General features: G+C 38.4%; 1 protein-coding gene and 1 pseudogene across 3 annotated transcripts in view; both read right to left on the bottom strand.

Moving 5' to 3' along the window:
* Positions 1–7,484, bottom strand: part of Wdr92 (dynein axonemal assembly factor 10) — a 51,846-nt gene extending 44,362 nt beyond the window's left edge. The window contains exon 1 of one of the 3 annotated variants that reach the window (XM_089091703.1): positions 7,335–7,484. In XM_089091703.1, coding sequence (XP_088947829.1) covers positions 7,335–7,337 — 3 coding nt within the window. In that variant the 5' untranslated portion in view covers positions 7,338–7,484. Of the gene's footprint in view, positions 1–3,718; positions 3,970–7,334 lie in introns of those variants that run through there. The other 2 variants (XM_089091701.1, XM_089091702.1) reach the window with 2 other exon arrangements.
* Positions 5,754–6,719, bottom strand: LOC148950678 (uncharacterized; annotated as a pseudogene).
* Positions 7,485–21,417: the final 13,933 nt, after the last annotated feature.

Here is a 21,417-nt window from a genome sequence, read left to right as displayed (position 1 = left end):
CTGTGGCTACGCTTGGATCGCTGTTGACTTGGATTGACATCTGGCGGCTTTCTCAACAGTCGAAAAAGCCTTAAGTTAATGAAAATAAATGGCGCCACTGTCAGACGAGATGAATTCAGTTCGTATAAATCAGCTTTTCCGTACTTTAATGCCATCGTTATTGCACTAATGGAAACTATGACAGTCAAATTTTCAATTATTCATACCACCACAGCAGAAAAGAAACCATGAGAAAATTCACAAATAAAGCTATACTTGTACGACGCTCAGGCTGCTATTTGAGCGCTCTGGAACGCCATCTCCAATTAAACTCCAAATTACAAAATACAGGGCGCCACTGTCAGCGAGATGAATTCAGTTCGTATAAGTCAGCTTTTCAGTTCTTTAATGCTATCATTAGTGCACTAATGGAAACTAGGAAAGTCAAATTTTCGATTACTTACACCATCACAGCAGAAAAACCACGAGAAAATTCACAAATAAAGCTATAATTGTACGACGCTCAGGCTGCTACTTGAGCGCTCTAAACGCAATCTTCCAAAAAAAAAAAAAAAAAAAAAAAAGGACTACTACTCCTACTCTACTCGACTCTAAAAAAATCTACTACTAGCAAAAGACCAAGAGTCTATAATAAGCATCAAGCCCCTACCACCATTTGGAGCTAGTGACCACATTGTCATAAGTTGCAGTTTTAGACTGTATCTCCAAAGACTAGAATTTACAAAACATGTGTACACTGATTACAGTCTAATTTGTCAGGAACTGACTCAATGTGATTGGTCTTTCATTGAGAATACAGATGTGGAAGAGTCATGGACAACTACGAAAAGAATATTACTGAAGGCTATTGAAAATCACTCTTCTACAAAATGGAAAAGGAAACCAATAACCCTCCCGTATATTACAAAAGAAATAAAAATGGCTAGGAACAGAAAAAAGAAATACTGGAAGCTGTACACAAAGAATCAAAACCAGGCTGACTATTACACAAAATATAAGCAGGCGCGAAACAAGCTTAGAAGTCTCTCCAGAAATATCACCGAGAAGTATGAGGAATCAGTGGCAGCTGCAACAAAAACTAACCCTAAGAAATTTTGGAGGTCTGTGTCATCGGGTAAGCCTGGAAGGCATTCTGTCACTCAACTTGTACAAGATGGATCTAAAATCTGTGACCCAAGGAAGATAGCTAATGCATTAAATAAGCAGTTTATTTCAGTATTCACAGTTGCAGATAATGCACCACGTCCAGACCCCCCACAGTACAAAATTCAAAAAGTTTGCCACACATTAAGATTACTCAGGTAGGTGTAGAGACTCGACTAAAGAAGATTAACCCAAATAAATTAACAGGACCTGACAGAGTGCCCCCTTACCTCTTAAAGGAGACGTATGCAGTACTATCACATCCTCTCACCCTACTATTCCAAAAGTCCCTAAATACTAAATCTATTCCACAAGACTGGAAGGAAGCTTACATTACACCTGTTCATAAAGGAAGCAGCAGAGATGAAGCCAGCAACTATCGACCAATTAGTCTCACCTCGGGAGTGGGAAAACTTCATGAAGGCATAGTTAATTCAGCCATTATTGAACACCTAAATGCGAACAAGCTACTATCTCCTAGCCAGCATGGCTTCCGCCCCAGTCGATCAGTTGATACTAACCTCATTGATGCTTACGAGCATGTCACAGAACTTATGGACACGGGATCCCCAGTTGATATGATATTATTAGACTTAGTGAAAGCATTTGATAAAGTATGTCATAGGAGGCTAAATTCTAAACTTCACGCAATAGGCCTCCACGATGAAGTCATAAATTGGACGATGCAATTTCTTACCAACAGGAAGCAGGTGGTAAGAGTATTTGGGGATGGTGGATCAATTTTCTTCTCAGAATCAGCAGATGTAGAAAGCGGAGTACCCCAAGGCACGGTTTTGGGCCCAACTCTATTCAACATCTATATTAATGATGCATCTTCAATCATAAAGAATAAGATATGCTTATATGCTGATGATTCCAAAATAATCTGTCCAATTTATGACCCCCAAAGTACCAAAGACATCCAAACAGATCTTAACGCACTCTCAATGTGGGCAAAAACCTGGCGACTAGAATTTAATATCCAGAAATGCAAGGTCATACACTTTGGAGCAAACAACCCTCTCAGCCAGTATTTTATGGAATCCAATTGTGGTTTTAAACAGCCACTTACAACCAGTCACTGCGAAAAAGATCTGGGAGTCTTGGTTGATAACAAGCTCAAATTCAACTTACACATGCAGTCTGCAGTAGCCAAAGCCAACCAAACTCTTAGTATAATAAAGAGAATATTCTGCAGTAGATCTCCAGCAGTGATTACTAAGCTCCTAAAGGGCCTGATCCGACCAAAATTAGAATTTGGGATGTCCATTGCCACGCCAGTTAACAAGCTTGACCAATCGATTATGGAATCGGTGCAGCGGAGAGCAACGAAATGCATAAGGAGTTTTCAAAATTTGCCATATTCTACCAGACTTCAGAGGCTCAAAATACCATCTCTCACATACCGACGTAAGCGAGGAGATGTATTGATGACATTCAAATTGATCTGCAACCACGATATCATCCCTGACTTATTCCAGTTAGATAGTTCGTCAAGAACAAGAGGGCACCCCTAAAGCTCTACCGGAAACGCGCTAATACCAGGCTGCGAAACAAATTTTTCTCCAACCGTGTGGTTGGCTTATGGAATTCCCTTAGCCAGAATGCAGTCATGTCCCCTAATACTGAAGCCTTCAAGTCAGCTGTTGACAGAGATTGGTGCAGCAAGCCATGGCGCACAGTTTGGGATGCGCCCGATGAGCTGAGCCACCATCATCATTGACCGGCGTCTACAGGATTCGTCCTTATCGCTGGCTAGTGCGATTTAAGGTAATTTAAGGTAAGGTAAATGGTATATTCACTTTAGTCATAACTCAATAAGGTAAAGTTCTACCAAATCATATTATTGAGTTAGGAATAAAGTGAATACACCAAATACACTATTTGATGCCTTTTTTAATGCTGATTACAAATATAATAATCATTTCTATTGGAAATGAATTTCAGACCCCCCCTATATATGCCAATTCAGGGTTAGGTTGTAGAAATATATACGCTGAATTGGCATATATTGGGGGGGGGCTGAAATTCATTTCCGATAGAAATAATTACTAGGATATATTTGTAATCAGCATAAAAAAGGCATCAAGTGGTATATTCACTTTATGTGTAAGTCAATAGTATGATTTGGTAGAACTTTACCCTTAATAATAGCCTATGATTTGGTAGGCTAAATACTTACCCTTCAAAATACCTTCCTGGGGACATACTTTAGCCTGTAGACCCATCCCTGAAAGTTTCATTTTCTGAACCTAACCCCATTCCAAGATAGCCAAAAGTAGTTAAAGTAGAATTTTACCTTATAACCTAACCCCTTTCAAATATAGCCTAGCAAACAATAGGCTAGCTAAACTAGAATTTTACCATGTAAAGTTCATTGCTAATTTTTTGCAGTTCATATTATTGACTTAAAAATAAAGTGAGCATACAACTTGATGCCTTTTTTTATGCTCTTTACAAATATAATAATTGCATTGAAGATTCTGTTTACCTACTTAACAGGCTTAGGCTAGCCTACTTTCCAAGAAACCAATCATCCAGAAATTAAAAAGAATAGTTAATATATGGTAAATACTAATTTTGCATGGGTCTCCAGCTGTCCATGATAGGCACCAAGAATTTGGATTATTCCCTTCTGATCTGATGAAGACCCAATAACAGCAAGACTTGGTGAGTGCTCAATCCAGGTAACATGAAATGGCATGAACTTCAAACTTTCAGAGCAAATAACTATCATTTTGATCAAAGCTTAGTTTTGACAGAGAAACGGCACTACATCCACAAAGAAAAATTGTGCAGTTGAAATAAAGAATAATTCATGCTACTTTAATTTGAATTCCATGCGGCGCTAGTCCAGTGTTGCCAGATCCTGAACAAAAAAGTAAGCTGCAGCCTTTGAAAAACAAGCCAAAAATAAGCCAGACAATTTTTTGCCCAAAATCTAACTTTACTTTTAAAGGTGTCCAAGTTTTGACGGCCGTTTTATAGAAATACTCACCAATATTCAGGTCCTTTTATCCTACTGGCATTATCCACCTTTCAATTCGTTCCCTGGCTAGAGGAAGTTCAGTTCCAGTGTAGAGATTATTTTGTGGCTGCATTTAGTAGAATTGTGATAAACCGCTACCCCATGTGGAACTCTAGAGACTTTACAGAAATTCCCGCGCGCTATGTTCAGAAAATGCTCGACCATGCTTACTTTCTTGTCCAACAGTTCGGGGAAAATTATTGACGAGGACGCCCACCGGCTCGATTTCTCCTGTGTTAGTTCGAGCACTGTCCGTGTGTGCGCCGCAATTTCTGTATCCCATAATTTCACTGAGTCGGACCTCCGATTACTGTAATGATACTCTGTGACCCAAGGCGTTTTAATGTCAACATTTTGGTTCAGTCAGAGGTTCTTTTTGGCGCAATAGAGTTATTGCCGGAACAAATTATTAAATTTGTGTCCCAGCCCTTATGTATTGGTTGGAAATAATGATGCATTGCTTAATAACGACCGTAACCCGCAGACAAAAACAAAAAGGATCATTAGATCATTGGTTTATTATCACATAGATACACAAACAAAAATCAGATCATTGGGATATTATCACATATAGAGTCATAAAATTATGGAAATCACTTTGTGTAAAGTCAAAGCTTTGGAATAAAATCCTTTTCCCAATGCTAAATGCGATGCTAAAACGCCCTTAAAGGGCTACGAAAGATACACAAGGAACACAATCATACTTTTGTCTTTATCACAAGTCCATTCCAGAGTCATAATTGGCTATCACGAACCACAATACGTCCCTGGGACCAAGAACAAATAAGACTGAGTAGAACCACCGTCTTTGGTCCATGCACTGACTATTGGATAACCCGTAAAATATGAGCGGAGTTGGAGCCAATTTGAGAACTGGCTGAGCACTGAGTTGACGGCCGTCAACTTTCCCTCATCGCCGCCGCGCATTTGCGAGGAAAAGACCGTAGCAGGCCTCCAGGCGTGTATGATTAGTGTAATCAAACACTTTCACTTGTTCTCACTCAATTTTTATTCTCCGGGGCTGTACTGCGATGAGCTAGTTGTAGAGGTAACGAACTGTAATGTTCCGCGCCAGCTCCACCTCCGCTCAAATTCGCCAGGTATCAGCCGTATTTTATTCGACTCCACATGGTTGTAGTATCAAGATAGGGAGACGAAGGTTCTTAGTCTTTATTTGTTCTTGCTGGGACGGATCTCCAGGTTCCTGTTTGATGAGCCACATTTTAACTAAGTTCGAACATTCCACCACTTTAAACATGGATGGGAAGTATCGTGGGCCAGATTGGGAATGACACTGCGTCATAAATTTCGATACTTTACGTAAGACAAGCTAAGAATTGAATTTTGTTGATGTGCTGCGAGAGCCAACTCACTCATCGATTTCAGAAGTTTACAACTTATCATAATTATATTGACCTTTAGCGCAAGACGGCTGTCCAAACTCTGGCTGCCAGTCGTTGAGTGAGTGCGTACCTTTTAAGGCGCTTTATGACGGGAAAACTAAAAAAAAGTGGCAGTTTGGAAAAAAAATGCTCCAGGGTGGAATTTTCGGTGATTAAGAATACCCGTCTTTCATAGCCCTTTAAGATTGACCAAATGCCTCTAAGATGTCACTGAGTTCATCTTCTTCGCCGTCAGTGTCAGGTGCATCAGCTCTGCCACATCGTCCGATGTCAGACGCATTTTCAGCTCCATTTTTCGAATATATGGAACTGTTGAACGAAGTCATTTTGGCCGATGGTACGAATGACGAACAGCAGTGGCCACTGAGAGACATCCACAGTCTAAAAATCAAAATTGCGTTTAGCATTGGTAAAAGCATTCTATTCCGAAGCTTTGACTTTACAAAGTTCATCATAGAAAACGCTCTCTCAACGACTGCGTTGCTGATAGGCAAACTCAGCAACGACAATGCCCACTTTGCGAAATCCTGAAAGACTGGCTCTCCAAGAGGGTCGCGAAACTGAAGCACGTGGACCCAGAACTCAGAGGAGTCTTCTGGAAGTTCTCCACCACAATGTTCATTCCAGTCAACCTCGAGCAGGCGTCTCCACTGGTTTTCCATGTCTCCAAATTCTGTCACTGGAATCACACTAAGAGGTAGATCGGCGAATCTGGGTCTAGTCTGAGATAAACATATTGTCGGTGAGAGATTTCTCAATTTCAGAAGGGAATCAATGGCAAGAGGTAAACGTTTCAGAACTGACCTCCCAGCCTTCTTGAGAAAGCCGTGACAGCGAAGTTTTATTTACTCTTTCATCTCGCTTGGAAGATCAGCTTCGGTTAGTTCAGAAAGAAACAAATGCCCAAAGTCTACCTGGTCGACAGGAAGGTAGTAAATTAGAAACTCAAGGTTGACATTAAGGGACACTCCAGACGGTCGAAGGATCCTCCGCAGGATGCACATGACCAAATCTTTCAGCTCTTGAAACAGACGAAATTGGTCTGCATTCGAATGTTGAAATAGTATGTTCACCCTCTGAAAGTCGGCCAATAGCGGTTTCAGAAAGACAATGTATAGACGCTTGTGCTTATCACTGTACATTTCGTGTAAAGTTCATGCTGTATAGCACCGCTCTTTTTTCTTGGCGATGCAAAAATGTGTTGTCAGTTCGAGGTATTGCTCATCAACTCTACAAACTGCGGTGTCTCGTGAGAACCAGCGTGTACTTGAAGGGGCCACAATTTTAAGGGGCGAATTTCCATGATTTATCAGCCTATATATCTGGCCGTACGCTTCCCGTCGCAACGGGATTACGCTAAACCACTTGTACGTTTCCGAGAGCATAAATTCTAGGTTGCTCGGCAACTCTTCCACCGCCTCGGAAGCACACAAGTGCAGAGAGTGGCAAACACATTTGAAAAGCTGAAGGTGGGGTAACCCATCTACTTTCAGCAATGTAAATAGAGTGATTTGCGCCACACATGTTATTTGCCCCATCATTACCAATACCAATCAGGTTTTTGAGAGGTACTTTGCACTCTGCAAAAAATTTTGTGAGTTCTGCGTGGAGTATAATAGCTGTAGTTGATGGTACTTCAACCATTCCTAACGCAGTACACACTATCTTTTTCAACTTCGGGCTGTAATATCGAATGCAAATACACATGAACTTCATTGTAGAGACATCAGTTGACTCAACAAGTATTAGAGAGTACTTACCATCTCCAATGTCAGCCACTATCTCCTTCAGGGTTTCAGGTCCAAGCACATTCTTAATGAGAGCGGAACTTTTAGTTCTTTTTAGCCTCACCGATTCACCAATAGGCCCAGGAAATAAGTCTTTGATGATAGTAGAAAGATGGTCGATTGTTCTCACCGACCAGTGACAGGCTACATGAGCAGCCAAGACCAGCTCCGCTTTCCGCGAAGCCAAGTTCGTTGACGTGACTCCTAGAAAATTAGCATTAATTATTCGTTATTATTTCGGCTATGTTTCATAACCGTTTATTTCGGCTATGTTTCATAACTTTACTCTGAATGGGGATGTGGTTGGGGGGGGGGGGGCAAAACTTCCGTCCGGATTTTCCCCATGAAGGGAAGGTCAGAGGGGGATGAAATGTTGCATGTTTCTTGGTTAGGACATGGCCTACAAAACGCAGCCCTCCCCACCTCTCTGGGACCGAAGATCGCTTAACACTGTTGTGGTATGCCTCTTTACAGAAGCACAAGTGTACTTCCTTGGTTGATTTCAATGACTGGTCACCGAACTCCGATTGGGTCCCCCATACGCAAAATAACGGGCCACTGGCTATTAATCGTTATCAAATTCTGTTGAGATCTAAATGGTAGATATTCTTGGTTGAATGACGTATTTGAGGGCCTCTCTAAAATACACACAGAACTCAAGATGGGGTTAAGACTTCCCAACAAAACACACACTGGACACTGGGCCTTAATGCTACGAAGTTTCGGAGGAGTGCTACAAAGACCACTCTTTCTGGTAGGTGGCTTGATGACAAGAACGTAGGGACCCCCCTATTGTTAAGCCATGCTCAAAAGAAAAGTACTCACCACATTCAGTGACTGGTTTATGTATTTTCAGACTTGCTGCCTTCTTCTCATGCTTTTTCGATTTCATGTGCTGCTCCAGATCATGTTTGTGAGCCCTAAGCTGTGTACCGTTGCAGATTTTACACGATGCTTTTGTGTCATCACCTTGAACAGGCTGAAGCCAGCCTTGGAATTTTGTATCTTTCACCCACACAGACTGATATAGTCTTTCATAACTCTTTTTCACAACTTTTGTCATGCTGGCTCTTGGTGTAACATTTCTTCCTTCTTCAGGTTCCTTGCTGCTTCCTTTATTTTGGCCTCTGGACACCATTTCTCCTGTTTCACTTTCAACACAATTCTGATTGTTTGTTTCAGTCTTTTTGTTAGGGTTCTGCATATAACTAGTAATTTTGGACGGGGCAGGCTTAACTACGTTAGTAGACCCTGAGGTAGCAATCTGGTTGGCTGAGGTAACAATCTGCTTGGCAGTAGATGCTTGAGGTATACGAAGTTTAGAAAGAGAGGTTTGAACCACCCTTTCTGGGACTAGGACAGGGTTAAGTACTTTAGTAGAGACTGAGGTAACAATCTGCTTGGCAGTAGATGCTTGAGGTACACCAAGTTTAAAAAGAGAGGTTTTAACCACCCTTTCTGGGACTAGTTTTGGTGTCGGACTGCCAGTATCTGAGTGACTGTTCACCACTTCGGAGGTAGAGCCCGCTACGTCTGGTTCCACCAGTTCTTGGACTAATTTTGATTCTTTTAACAGCTCTGCCACTGTCTTAGACTTTGGTAGAACAGCTCGTTTTCGCCTGTAGTGGCTGGTGGCACTGCTATCACTGTCCATGCTGTCAGTCTCAGAGTCACTGTCATCTGACTCATCAGGTTCCACCCAATCTTGGGCTGATGAATCATTACACAAATTTGCCACTATTTTAACTTTTTATGGAACAACTCGTCTGTATTTGGTGATGGCACTGCTATCTCTCGTCCCTATACTAATTTCAGGTGCTGATTTGTCTATTAAAGCTCGTTTTGGCTCGGATCCACCACCATCAACACCATCTGTTCCAGCACTGTCCGGTTCAGTTGAGTTGGAAGGCCTAGTAACAGTGAAAAAATTTGAAATTTTTTTCTGCCCGTTTCCATCATATCCAGTTGAACGTTTCATTTTTATTTTCACTCGGGGTGAATGACATTCAATCTGAAAAGAGTATGGAAAAATTAACTGAATCTGTAAGTTCATCTTGGAGTAAAAATTGACAATAAGGTCCAAGCTGATCTTCCAAAGTTTCTGGCGAGTGACTCTGTCACTCGCCAGAAGCTTTGGAAGATCCTAGAGAATGACGGAATGCCGCTGAAGTTTGTTGAACTGATGAAGGCATACTATGACGCGTCAGTGAGCCGAGTTCGAGTCTATGGTGAAGAAACTGAAGAATTCCTGGTTGAGTTCGGAGTAAAACAAGGGTGTATCCTCTCTCCGACTCTGTTCAATTATTGCGTCGATTGGGTGCTTGAAAATGCACTGTCGTCCTATCCAGGAGTTCAGATCGGACAGAATCTCTCACTGACTGACCTCGATTATGCGGATGATGTTGGCCTCCTGTCAGAACCCGTAGAAGCTCAAAACATGCTTGACAACGTGGTGGCCTGGGCAGACCTGATCGGCTTGAAAGTCAGCACAGAGAAAACGAAATTCATGGCTATTAACCACGACACAGGACCATTCACACTAACTGTCAATCAAGTTCAACTGGAAAAAGTCAACTGTTTCACATACTTAGGCTCCCAAATATGTATTGACGGATCCTCCGACGCTGATATCCAACAGAGAATACAGAAAGTGCAGACAGTCTTTGCCTCCCTTCGGAAACCCTTATGGAATCGCCGCGAAGTCAGTGTCCGAACGAAAGTTCGAATCTACATGGCACTAGTCCGCACCGTTCTCCTTTACGGATGCGAAACATGGTCGGTAAAACTACAGCATGAGAATATGCTGAAGGTGTTTGAGCATACCTGTCTGCGAAGAATTCTCAGAATACAGCTGCGTGACCGTATCTCCAGCGCGGATCTACGTCGAATGTGCAATATTCAGAGAGATGTTGCGCTCACTATTAAAGAACGCCGTTTGAAATGGTTGGGCCATGTTTTACGGAAGCCGCCAGAATACTTGCCTCGCCAAATACTTCTAGTCGAGCCTATTAGCTCCTGGAAGAGACGCCAAGGAGGACAGAGGAAAAACTGGTGGAACCTGGCCAAATCAGACCTTGAACCTATCGGGGGATTCAGAAAGTTCGGACAAAGATGGTCAACTCAGTGGCTTACTTTTGCAGAGCAGCTGGCAGAAGATCGCTCAACATGGTCCAAGAAGGTCTCCAAGATCATCGATGCCGGGCGAGGTGGAAACGCCTGATTCCCGCCACAAGTACAAAGTAAGTAGTAAGCTGAGCTTGTACTTGTAACAATATTTGAATAATATATCCCGCCTATTCTGACGACTTCTAATTACTAAAAGATGATTTTTTAAACATCTTGCAACATAGCTGGGTTATAGATTTACATTGCAATACTGACTTAAAGAAGTTTAATTTTTGATTTCAGAAGTTTAATTTCAGAAAAAACTCAGCCCGGGTCAAATTTGTGCGAGCAAAATCTCAGCCAACAGCTCTCACAAAACCAATAGAAGAGGAATTTCTGAGCTGAGCTTGGCCAAAAGGTTGCACAAACAAATGAAATTAAAATTGTGAGAAAGGCTGAACTGAGCTCAGAAAAATCGAGCAATGGAAAACGGCCTCAATGTTGAGTTTTCTCATATACTTCCACAAAATAAAGGTTGTAAAATGGCTATATTGACGGTTCTAGAAAAATCTTTCAGTACTGAGATATCAAGAATTATTAAACAGGGGCCTCTCAACAGTGAAAGGGATGAAAACAAATAGCATTTGGCAGAGCAGAATCTCAACTTTCTTTTCATTCCCAACAACTATGTTTATACAAGGTTTAAGTACTGATATCAGTCAGAGAAATTAAAGCGAAAATTAAATATGGTCAGTGGCAATTACAAAGGCTCAGGCTCCTGTATTCATATATCTCTTTCTGATATTTTCATTAGTATTATATGGTACTTTATTACATATTAGCTATTAGCCTATATTATATATAACTAATTTCTCTAGTATTTAACTATAGGCTAATACATTGGGAAAAATGAATGTTAAGGTTTTTGAAAGAATAACCAGTTCTGCAGTTATTAGACATCTTAAAGCACGTAATCTCTTGCATTGAGAAAACAGTTTAATTTCATAATATACAGAATAATTGTAGCTAACACATTCTGACTACAGTTCCACTTTAATTCACTCCCCCTCCTAATATGCAAATATATTGCCTAGCTCAAATGATAAATTTCCCATGCATTCTTCCAACATCTCTTGTTTCAACATGTTTACCTGTAAATCAAATCAACTGTAATGAAACATGAACCAGAAAAATACAAGTTGTTGGTAGCAGAATACATGACAGATGTATAATTTAGGCTATATGTCTGTACATTAAGGCGGGGGGGGGGGGGGGGTAAAGCAAAGTGGAGCTGTAAACAAAGTGTGTTTAGTTAGAATTATTCTGCATATTGTGAAGTAAGAATGGTTTTTTTGACATCTTTCCTTCTCAATGGGCTCTTCTCTGGATCTCTTTTGTTATAATATGTATATTAAACTGGCTATCTCCTTGGTCTACAAGTCATCCCTGTGCATGATTGAGTGCATAATTTACTAAAGTAGCCTATTATTTAAAATTAGGCTATTTCTAAAAGTGCATAATAATGGAAGGAAACATGATAATCTGATCATTAAAAACCTCCTGCATATTGTAAATTAAAAATTCATTGTTTTCTTGTTTTTTTCTAGTCTTTAGGTATTCATTGAGCTTTATGTATGACAATTGTGTGTGTGGGGGGGGGGGGGTACATTTGTGACTTGACTACCACATTTGGAAAGGGTATTAAAAAGGAACCAAGTAGTGGATTCCATATGTTCCTATATCAGTTATGGAGTTAGTATATAATGACCAATATATTAGCCTATAAATTATGGGGCTCTACACACAATGAAAATAAAACCAAACCCATAAATTGTTTTTTTTATATTATCTTGTATTTCACTCTTTATTTATTTTGAAATATAAGCAGTAAACTTTAACCTGTTTTCTTGTACAAATTTGCCAATTTAGTCAAAGAGCATTGTATGCAAGAATTGGTCATCCTCTAATTAATTTGACATTGCCTAATAATCTGAATAGTTTGGAAAATTTGTCAACTATACTGTCTGTTCTCTTCCATTCCCATGTGGCTAGGAATGTATTGCAAGTACATTTATGCTTCAATTCTTGTGAGGATTAAGGGCATAGGATACAGGTCTAAGTCTGTAGAGTAAATACTAGCTGGGATTAAGGAAAGAGTCCTGATAATTAGTATATACCATAAGTTTTCTACAGTTTTTCTTCAAGTTCTGCAATAACTAGATTTTTAGTAGCTTTGATAGAATTCCCATATCGGAGTCTGAGGTACTCTGAGTACCTCAGACATATACAAATATAAATAAATGTATTTTCTCAGAATAGGCCTAGACGAAAAGTGAAAACGGGTATGGGGGTACCCAATATATTGGAGGCAGTACCCATTGCATTGGGGTGTGTACCCAGTAGGCTAGGCTGTGTACCCAATCTGTTTGTACAGAGATACAAACCACAGAAAATAGCTAGAGTGTACATGACGACTCCTGGACGACTCGCATGAACTAAACAGCATCTGTAGATGTTACAGACATGCCTGTTATGAGTTTGATTCCTGGCGTTATTCTATACTAACAAGTAACAGCTAATATACTGTACCTTCAGCTGTAGTTCAACCCCATGACTTAATGGCTAATGCTTTTTATGCTGTTGTTACGAAGCCACGTGTCTCTTAGGATATGAAAACTCCACCGCACTGCCGCGGGCAGATTCGTATTTTGACCATAGAGTTAATACGTGATTTTGACCTTTCGTGAGCATTCGTTCGTTCGTTCGTTCGAGAATCGGATTAATTGCCAAAAAATATAAATTCTTCCCGAAAAAGTAAATCACGCCAATAAATAAGCCAGCTCAAAATAAAAATAGCCAAGTTTTAAGCCACAAGCCAGTTCCAAAAATTTTCACGCCAGTCGCCAACAAAATAAGCCAGTTTGGCGTAAAATAAGCCAATCTGGCAACACTGCGCTAGTCTACTGAAAACAAATGTTTCCACTAGCACTGCCAAATATTTTAAGCAGAGAGTGTCATTTTTCAGTCGAAAAGTGCCATTCAGTGCTTTTTAGAAACTCGAAAAGTGTCAGCTTCGTATTGTTGTTAATGATGAAAATACACAAGTCCTTACAACGGCGAGAGCACCCTGCCTAAATTTTTGATATCAGATGTAATTTTAAAGTAACACTAGTGACCGGTCATACTAGGACTAGTCGTGACTGCAGCTACGAATTATGGTGCAATTACACGATGCAAAAAACCGTGATAGCAATCAATAGGCTAGCTAAACTAAAATTTTACCAGGCAAATTTCATTGATAATTTTTTGCAGTTCATATTATTGACTTACAAATAAAGTGAGCATACAAATCGATGCCTTTTTTATGCTCCTTACAAATATAATAATTGCATTAAACATTATGTTTACCTACTTATAAAGGCCTAGGCTGCTTTCCAAGAAACCAATCATCCAGAAATTATAAATAATAGTTAAGATATGGTAAATACTGCTTTTGCATGGGTCTCCAGCTGTCCATGATTGGTACCAAGAATTTGATTTATTTCCTTCTGATGCAGAAAACCGTGAGATTTACAATGCGGATTGGTGTATGAACAATTTCACGCATGAATTCATGATAGCAAAGAGTTTAACAAAGCGGGAAATATAGCATTTTTAGTCAATCCAAAGAAAAACTAAACAGTTTTCACTTTTAGCCATGTTCGCATGAGGAACAGCATGGTTTTTGTGATCATGTTGTCGTATGCTTAGCAAAGAATATCTGTTCATGCGGGTCTAATTAAAAGTGATATTATACTAACCGAAAAGCTATGTGTTTTGAAAGCAGCCGAATGGTTTAGCGCATAAGTTTGTACAAGGAAAAATTCTCACAACGCAAAGAATGTAGCTTTTCCCCACAGGATTGCCGATTTGGTATAAGTTTTTGATGCTTCTAGTTACAGATAATAAAAAAAAAGATTTGGAAGAGGTCTATTTTTAATAATTAAATGAGTTTTATGCTTTTCGAATCAAAGACATTGAAAATATCATCGAGGCCACAAAAAAATTGTGGGACCAGAAAACACAGTTTTCTGGATTATGCAATAACAACTTATTAAGAAACACTCCCTGTAGCGGAAAAAACTGGGTCCTAGATATGATTTTGACTACGCCTCATCTGCGTGAGAATGGTGGGTAAATGTCTATCTATCACATATATAAATAATATCTCTCCTTCCATTTCTGTCTAATCACTTACAGAAACCCAAAAGATTTGGAACTTATTTTTTAAATTTACCTACAAAATCAGAATAACTGCATGTTCATTAAATAGTCCATAGTCAAGCTGTTGCCTCTAGGGATCCTGTAAAGCATAAAAATAAATAGATACAACTTTAACTTTAGATAAGAAATCAAGATTTGACAACAGATTAACAATATTAACACGAAATGTATTATACTTTTGATATCATGGTTGCAGCAGTAGGTGTAACCTAGTAAATGACGAGCCACGGCCCATAGTAACCAAAATTAAAAAATGTGTTAAAAACTGTCAATCGAGTAGTAATTTCCATTTCTTGCTTTAGAAATAGTAATGATTATCTAAGTTAGTCTTAATGTAACATAATTAGAAATTAAAACACAAATATAAACCCCTCTTTCGAACTAATAATTAAGAAAATACAAGTTCAATTCTTAAATAAAGGTTAACAGTGATTTCGGCATTCATTTTTATCGTGATCTGTTTAATTAGAGTAGCTACAAAATGAGCATTAATTTTACTCTCAACAGCAAGCATCAAACTGGATTTTGCTATGTGACAAATTCCTTTGTTTATGGCTAAGATGATAATAGCTCTAGGATTGTCTTTTTGCCTTGTTACGATGAATTTTTTCACCATTAAAAAAAAAACAAAGAGTATTGGATCTCTGTTGAAGTGTCTTTTAACTTATTAAAAAATAAATTTATTTACTATTAAATAAACAATTTCGTTGGTATAAATAAAAGCTAGCCACTAAAGAAGGAATGTCTTATTGGTATAAATAATAGAATGTCTTGAACCGATGACCAATCCTTAAAAAATGTGATAAATTGCGTTTTATTATACAATAAAAATACTGCATACAATGTTTGTATCGAAGTAAATTATATAGATCAAGACATTAACAGCTGGAGTACAAGGCGCGTAACCAAGAATAATCTAGCCCATGTGTAGGACGGGTGTAAGGAAGGGCCAAAGACCTGAAAAAAAAAGTCAGGGAAATCCCAGGTCTTATTAAGAATAATATACCCCAGAAAAATGGCAATTTTATTTAGTCTTGTGTTAGTCTCGAGTCAGACAAGATGTGTTAGTCTGGATTTATTTTTGAGTGAGATAAAGTCAGTTATCACTCTTGAAACAGTCGAGATGAAAATTAGCCTAGAAGTCTTAATAAGACGCAAGTGCAATTAAAGCTTTTTAAACAGTAGTATAAGACTTGACCCTTGTGATTTGCCAGTGGAGTAAAATTAGTTATCGCACCCACTGAACGCAATCCTTGTCAGTGTACCGTAATAGAATTCATGTGTTTTTACATGGCCTTTGTGTATGTTATTAGACCCCAGAAATAGCCTCCGTGACTCCGATTCACTCCCAGGGAATCATTAGACCCAGCGTATAATTCGTAAAGGTGTCCTTGTATTTGTCCTAACTAGAACTCATGGCTATGACACTGTTTACGTGTTTCCTTCGACAGAGAGATGTTTAGAGAGGTTGTCAAGAAAATAAGCCCAGTCTTGGGCAAATAAATCCACTAATCATATCTTGTCTATTATAGCAAAAAAGTTATAAATGAATTACCCCCCCCCCTTCCCCGAAACAATAAGAATTTTTTGTTATTAAGAATTTAAATTAACAAATCCCCCCCCCCCTGGAAGATGACATGGCCGTTTTAAACAAGGAGAAAATCACAGAGGCTAGCTATCAATAAATTCTTATGGAAAAGTGAAAATAGATTTACTGAGACTTAGTAACATACAAATATATGTCAGCTTTATACCTTTAGTTTTCAGTTATTTTAAACAGTGTTATTTTAAGAGTGCTAGGCTAAACAGAATATTCCAGATAGCGACACCCACCCCCAAGACACTGACGTATAACCAAAAATTAAATTATATATAGTCTAAATATCCCAAAAAACCTTTTTCCGCAAAGATGGAAGAGAAAGTTGGAAAATGTCGCAAGAACAAAAAAATAGTTACAAGCACTAAAAGTAATCGCAACCTCAGTTTAAATATCAAAATCCCTCCCCTAATATGGACAGAGAAAATCATATTGACGAATTTAATCTCCAACTGGCGCAATTTGTGGAAATATGGAAAACGGACCTAAAACATTAGTGAGAATTCTACTCTTAAGGCTAAGGGGCCAAATATTAACATTTTTGAAGCAAATTAAAAACGCAATAATTGCAGCTAATAATTCCCTCATAAACTCAAAAGAAAAACTTCAAAAGCTTTCGAAGAGTGATCATTCAAAAGGCTTAAGAAATAAGAAAATATAATTCACCCGGATCGGGTGAGTTACATGAAAAAATTGTGGCAAGTGCTTTCAAACAAAGACTAAACCCAAAACTATATTTCCTATTAGTTGCAAAAAATAACGACAATGTGGAACTAGCTATCAATGAGATGGGTTCCGCAGATTTTATTGTTCTATGTTCACCGGACATTGCCAGAGCATTTGATTTGTGTATTTTTGCCCAGATTTTGGTAGAAGCTTTAAAGAGAGGGGTTGACTTCTCAGTTATAAGGTGTCTTCGATACATGTATAAACATCTGCGTGCCAAAATGAAGTGCAGTTCAGAGCTTTTTAATGTGCTAAAGGGTGTTAGACGAGGAAGTCTCACTTCCCCCGTGCTTTTTAATAATTTAGTCATTCCAGCCCAAAGTTCTATTGCGTCCACCTGTATTTACGGGGGATTCGACGTCTCTTTACTTACGTGTACTGATGATATCCTAAATCTGAGTCGTACTTTCTCTGGTTGTGAGAGCACTTTCTCGAAATCAAAACTAGAATATCAGCAGATTGGTTTAAGTTTTAAAGTGGATAAAACTGTAGCTGTCGGTTTCAACCTCAAAGCATAGTCTGATAAATTCCTCCAGATTGCTGAAACTTGTATCCCCCTTTCTAAAAGTCTTATTTACCTGGGAATGCTCATTGGAAATTCAATTACGGAAACTATTAAGCTTGCCATCAAAAATCTTGAAAAAAATACGAGGATAGCTTATGCGTCGCTTGTCTCTAACGTTACACACCATTGTCGTTTCCATCTTTCTAAACTTTATAATAGTCCAACTGTGCCTCATCTTATTGCTCTGTCTCCTATTAGGCAATTTTTTCCTGCTTAAAAAAAACTTGTTCACCGGATTTATTTAAAATTTGCTAAATTCCTTTTACATGTGCCCCCTTGGACTAGTAACTCTTTTTTGTCCCACAAATTTAAGCTCATTTTTCCTTCGACAATTATTAATAAAGAGTAAAAGATTTTAAATCTTCTGTCAGAAAACAAAATCATGATTGGTCCTCTTTATTCTTATGAATTTTTTTTTATATGTCTTGATTTGCATCCTGATCTTCTGATTATGATAAATGATTTGTGATTATGTGTATGATTATTATGATTGTAAAAACTACTTATTTTTGTTCAGTGTATAAGTTTTCTTGTCTTTTTTCTTTTTTTCCCTTATGTACTCTGCCATTCAGGGGCCTTGCGCCCTTTTTTGCTTTGACAGGTTGTAAATAAATTGAATTGAATTTTTAATAGTCAAATGGGATTGGAGGTTAACTAACCCCCTCTAAGGCCCACCATTCCCCCAAACACATTCAATCAAAATTTTGATATACCCATTTTTTTAAAAGTAGCTGAAAATATCTAGAAATTAGGTCTTTGAGGATGACAACCCCCACCCCAGCCCTCAGGGCAAGGGTTGTAAGTTATGCCCTGGGGGTACATAAGGTTTTTATTGAAAGCGTCGTCGTAGAAACTTCAAAAGGGCTCATTTGTTTTGAAATTGAAAGGGCTAGTGCCTGTTTAATAGTTGAAAGTGATTGGTGAGTGACTAACGCCCCTCCCAAGACCACCATTTCCCCAAAGACACCCAATCAAAATTTTGAGATAGCCATTTAGTTTAATGTAGTTGAAAGTTCTGAAAATTAGGTCTTAGAGAAAGCCAACCACCCTAGCAGCGCTCAGGGTTAGGGTTGTAATTCATGCCCTTGGGGCATATAAGATGTTTATAGAAAGAGTTGTTGTAGAAACTCAAAAAGGGCTCATTCGATTGGAAATCGAAAGGCCTAGTGCCTATTTTAATAGTCGATGTGGATTGGGAGGCTTGAGATTTTTATAGTAAAGATCGATGTGGGTATAATGTATTATTTTTTTGTTGTTGTTGTTTCGACCAGGGCACTTCGTATCAAAGAAGTTGTCATAGGAACTTCGAAAAGGACTCATTCGATTGAAAATAGAGAGGGCTGATGCCCTTTTTAATAGTCGAAAGTGACTGGAGGGCAACTAATCCCCCTCCCATACCCACCCTTCTATTTTCCCATTATGTTTGAAAACTAAATGTTGCCTTAAGATTAAATCAAAATGCACTGTGTTAGTGCTAATTCCAAATAAGGCATCTCAAAAGTATCCCGAGAACGACTGATTGTATTATGTTCAAACTTTTGGGGCTACTTCTGCTCTTAAAATTTAACCAAATCAAAATAGCGTAAGTGTATCCAAGCTATCAAAAAAAGTAAATATATTTTTCTGCGAATGGTATCAGGTTTTCCATTTCAGGTCATCTAGAGGAGGTATGAAACTAAATTAAACACTACTATTTGTGCCCAGATTTTTAAAAGGGTGTTTGTTGTTAAAAATTGCTGAAAATTTTCTCCAGCATACAAATAGCAGGCCAAACTATAAAGTCTTAAAAAAACGAAAAGATTTAAAGTATTATTTTCTTTTTCCCTGAAAAGACTATGTCAATATAAACCGAAAAGAAATTAAATAAAAAAACTTTTTCCACAAAATAAGTTTTTCAAAGAAAAAAAGAAATCCTTTAAACAAAAAATGAGCAAAAAGAAAATAAAATAACCTACCAAGCCTGAAACTACCACAAACCAGCATCGATAAATAAATGAAACCTAAAACGAACAGAAATTACAATAAATAACCGAGTCAAACTCAAAAGGAGCAGAAATTAACATAAGTCAGGCTCAAAATCCCTATGCCTTCCCATGGTCAGAACATAATTTGCACTTCACTGAAAAAAATACAAATGATTGTGCATTGTCAGTTTAATAAACATATACTGATATTTACTAATCAATATGTTAATATTATTTGATTTATTAAAGTTATAAAAGTAAAAACATTTGTACTTTTTTCAGTAAAATACAAATTATGTTCTGGCCTCGGGAAGGCATAAAGGTTTTGAACCCAACTTGTGTTAATTTCTGCTCGTTTTCAGTTTGACTCGGTTATTTATTGTAAGTTCTGTTCGTTCTGGATTTCATTTATTTATCGATGCTGATTTGTGGTAGTTTAACGCTTGGTAGATTATTTTATTTTATTTTTGCTCATTTTTTGTTTAATGGAGTTCTTTACTTTTCTTTGAAAAACTTATTTTGTGAGAAAAGTTTTTTAAATTAATACTTTAAAAATGACCCTTTTTGTTCTAAAATAAACTTATCCTTCTCATGTTTCCTTTTCCGGTATTGGAAGCCAGAAAGACTAAATCAATAAACTATGTTCACTGTAAATTGAACAAAGACGAGAATTAATCTTATTCTTTTATTACCTACTTCATTTACGTATATAAGGTTGTATGTAGCCTACTGTGTTGTATAAACTTATGGGTACCCATAAGGGGGGGGGGGCAGGGGGCGCCCCTCCTGGCTGAATTATTAGGCCTTATTTTTATATTTTTGTTCTGAAATTTATATTATATAGCATTAAAAGTGCCAATTAGACTTGGTTTGCCCCCCCCCCCCCCTGACGAGGTTTGCCCCCCCTGGAATTCAACTTATGGGGGCCCATGTATACAGTTTTTCCACTTCGTACATTGTAGGACACGTCCGACACAAGGCTGTATGAGGTCAAACTTTTAAATACGGGAAAAAGAGGGTGTTTACTAATTACTTGATCTGACTCAGATAAGGTATTATTGAAATTATACAGACAATACAGCACAGTCACAGTGTAGCAACAAACCGCCAAATCTTGACTGATCTGATCACCTGTCACAACACAACTGTTGTTATGAGCAGACCAGGGATGGCAACAGCGCCGATTCACGTAGAAACATCAAACTTTCATTCAAGGTCAAGCGGCTACTCTGAGAGTATTCGGCGGCAGCCGCTCCCCATCCCTACTCCAAAATGCCCAACCAGCACAGTACCAACCCAAGCCTAATGAATCAATAAGTTTACCTCTAAAAGTTACATCAAGCTAATATTCATAAAGTTTTATTCTGAAATCAATTTTTTTTTTTCCGTTTTTGCCACTCTCTCCAGGTTGCCGCCCTAGGCGGCCGCCTAGTTTGCCTAGTGGACGCACTGCCACTGAAGCAAGAGGGATCTTCATCCGGAAAGTGGGCATGGGCTATATAATAATTTTCCTCCAAATTATTGGGAGTAATTTTTTATCCAAATTTATAAATAAACAATTTTTATCAAAATGATTCCCTTGCCTCCCCTCCCCGAAGCGACGCAACTTTTAACCCCCTTTATAAGGAGCATTTTCACATACTTTGTGTTAAGGAGCAAAGAAAAGGCAATGGGAGACCGCAGAATCAAATGAGGAGGAAAAACTCTCCTGGAATTAGATTATGCTGATGATTTAAGCATCCTAGATGAAAGTGTGAGAAAAATGAATGAACTTTTAGAGATTTTGTGAGTCCAGGGTCCTAGAATAGGTTTGAAAATCAATGTTAAGAAAACTAA

Source organism: Artemia sp. Qi Xiang Cuo, chromosome 7, assembly GCF_049724085.1.
Source record: "Artemia sp. Qi Xiang Cuo chromosome 7, ASM4972408v1, whole genome shotgun sequence".
Lineage (NCBI taxonomy): Eukaryota > Metazoa > Arthropoda > Branchiopoda > Anostraca > Artemiidae > Artemia > Artemia sp. Qi Xiang Cuo.
Note: the sequence above shows the minus strand (reverse complement) of the source record. Positions and strands in the feature narration are given on the sequence as shown.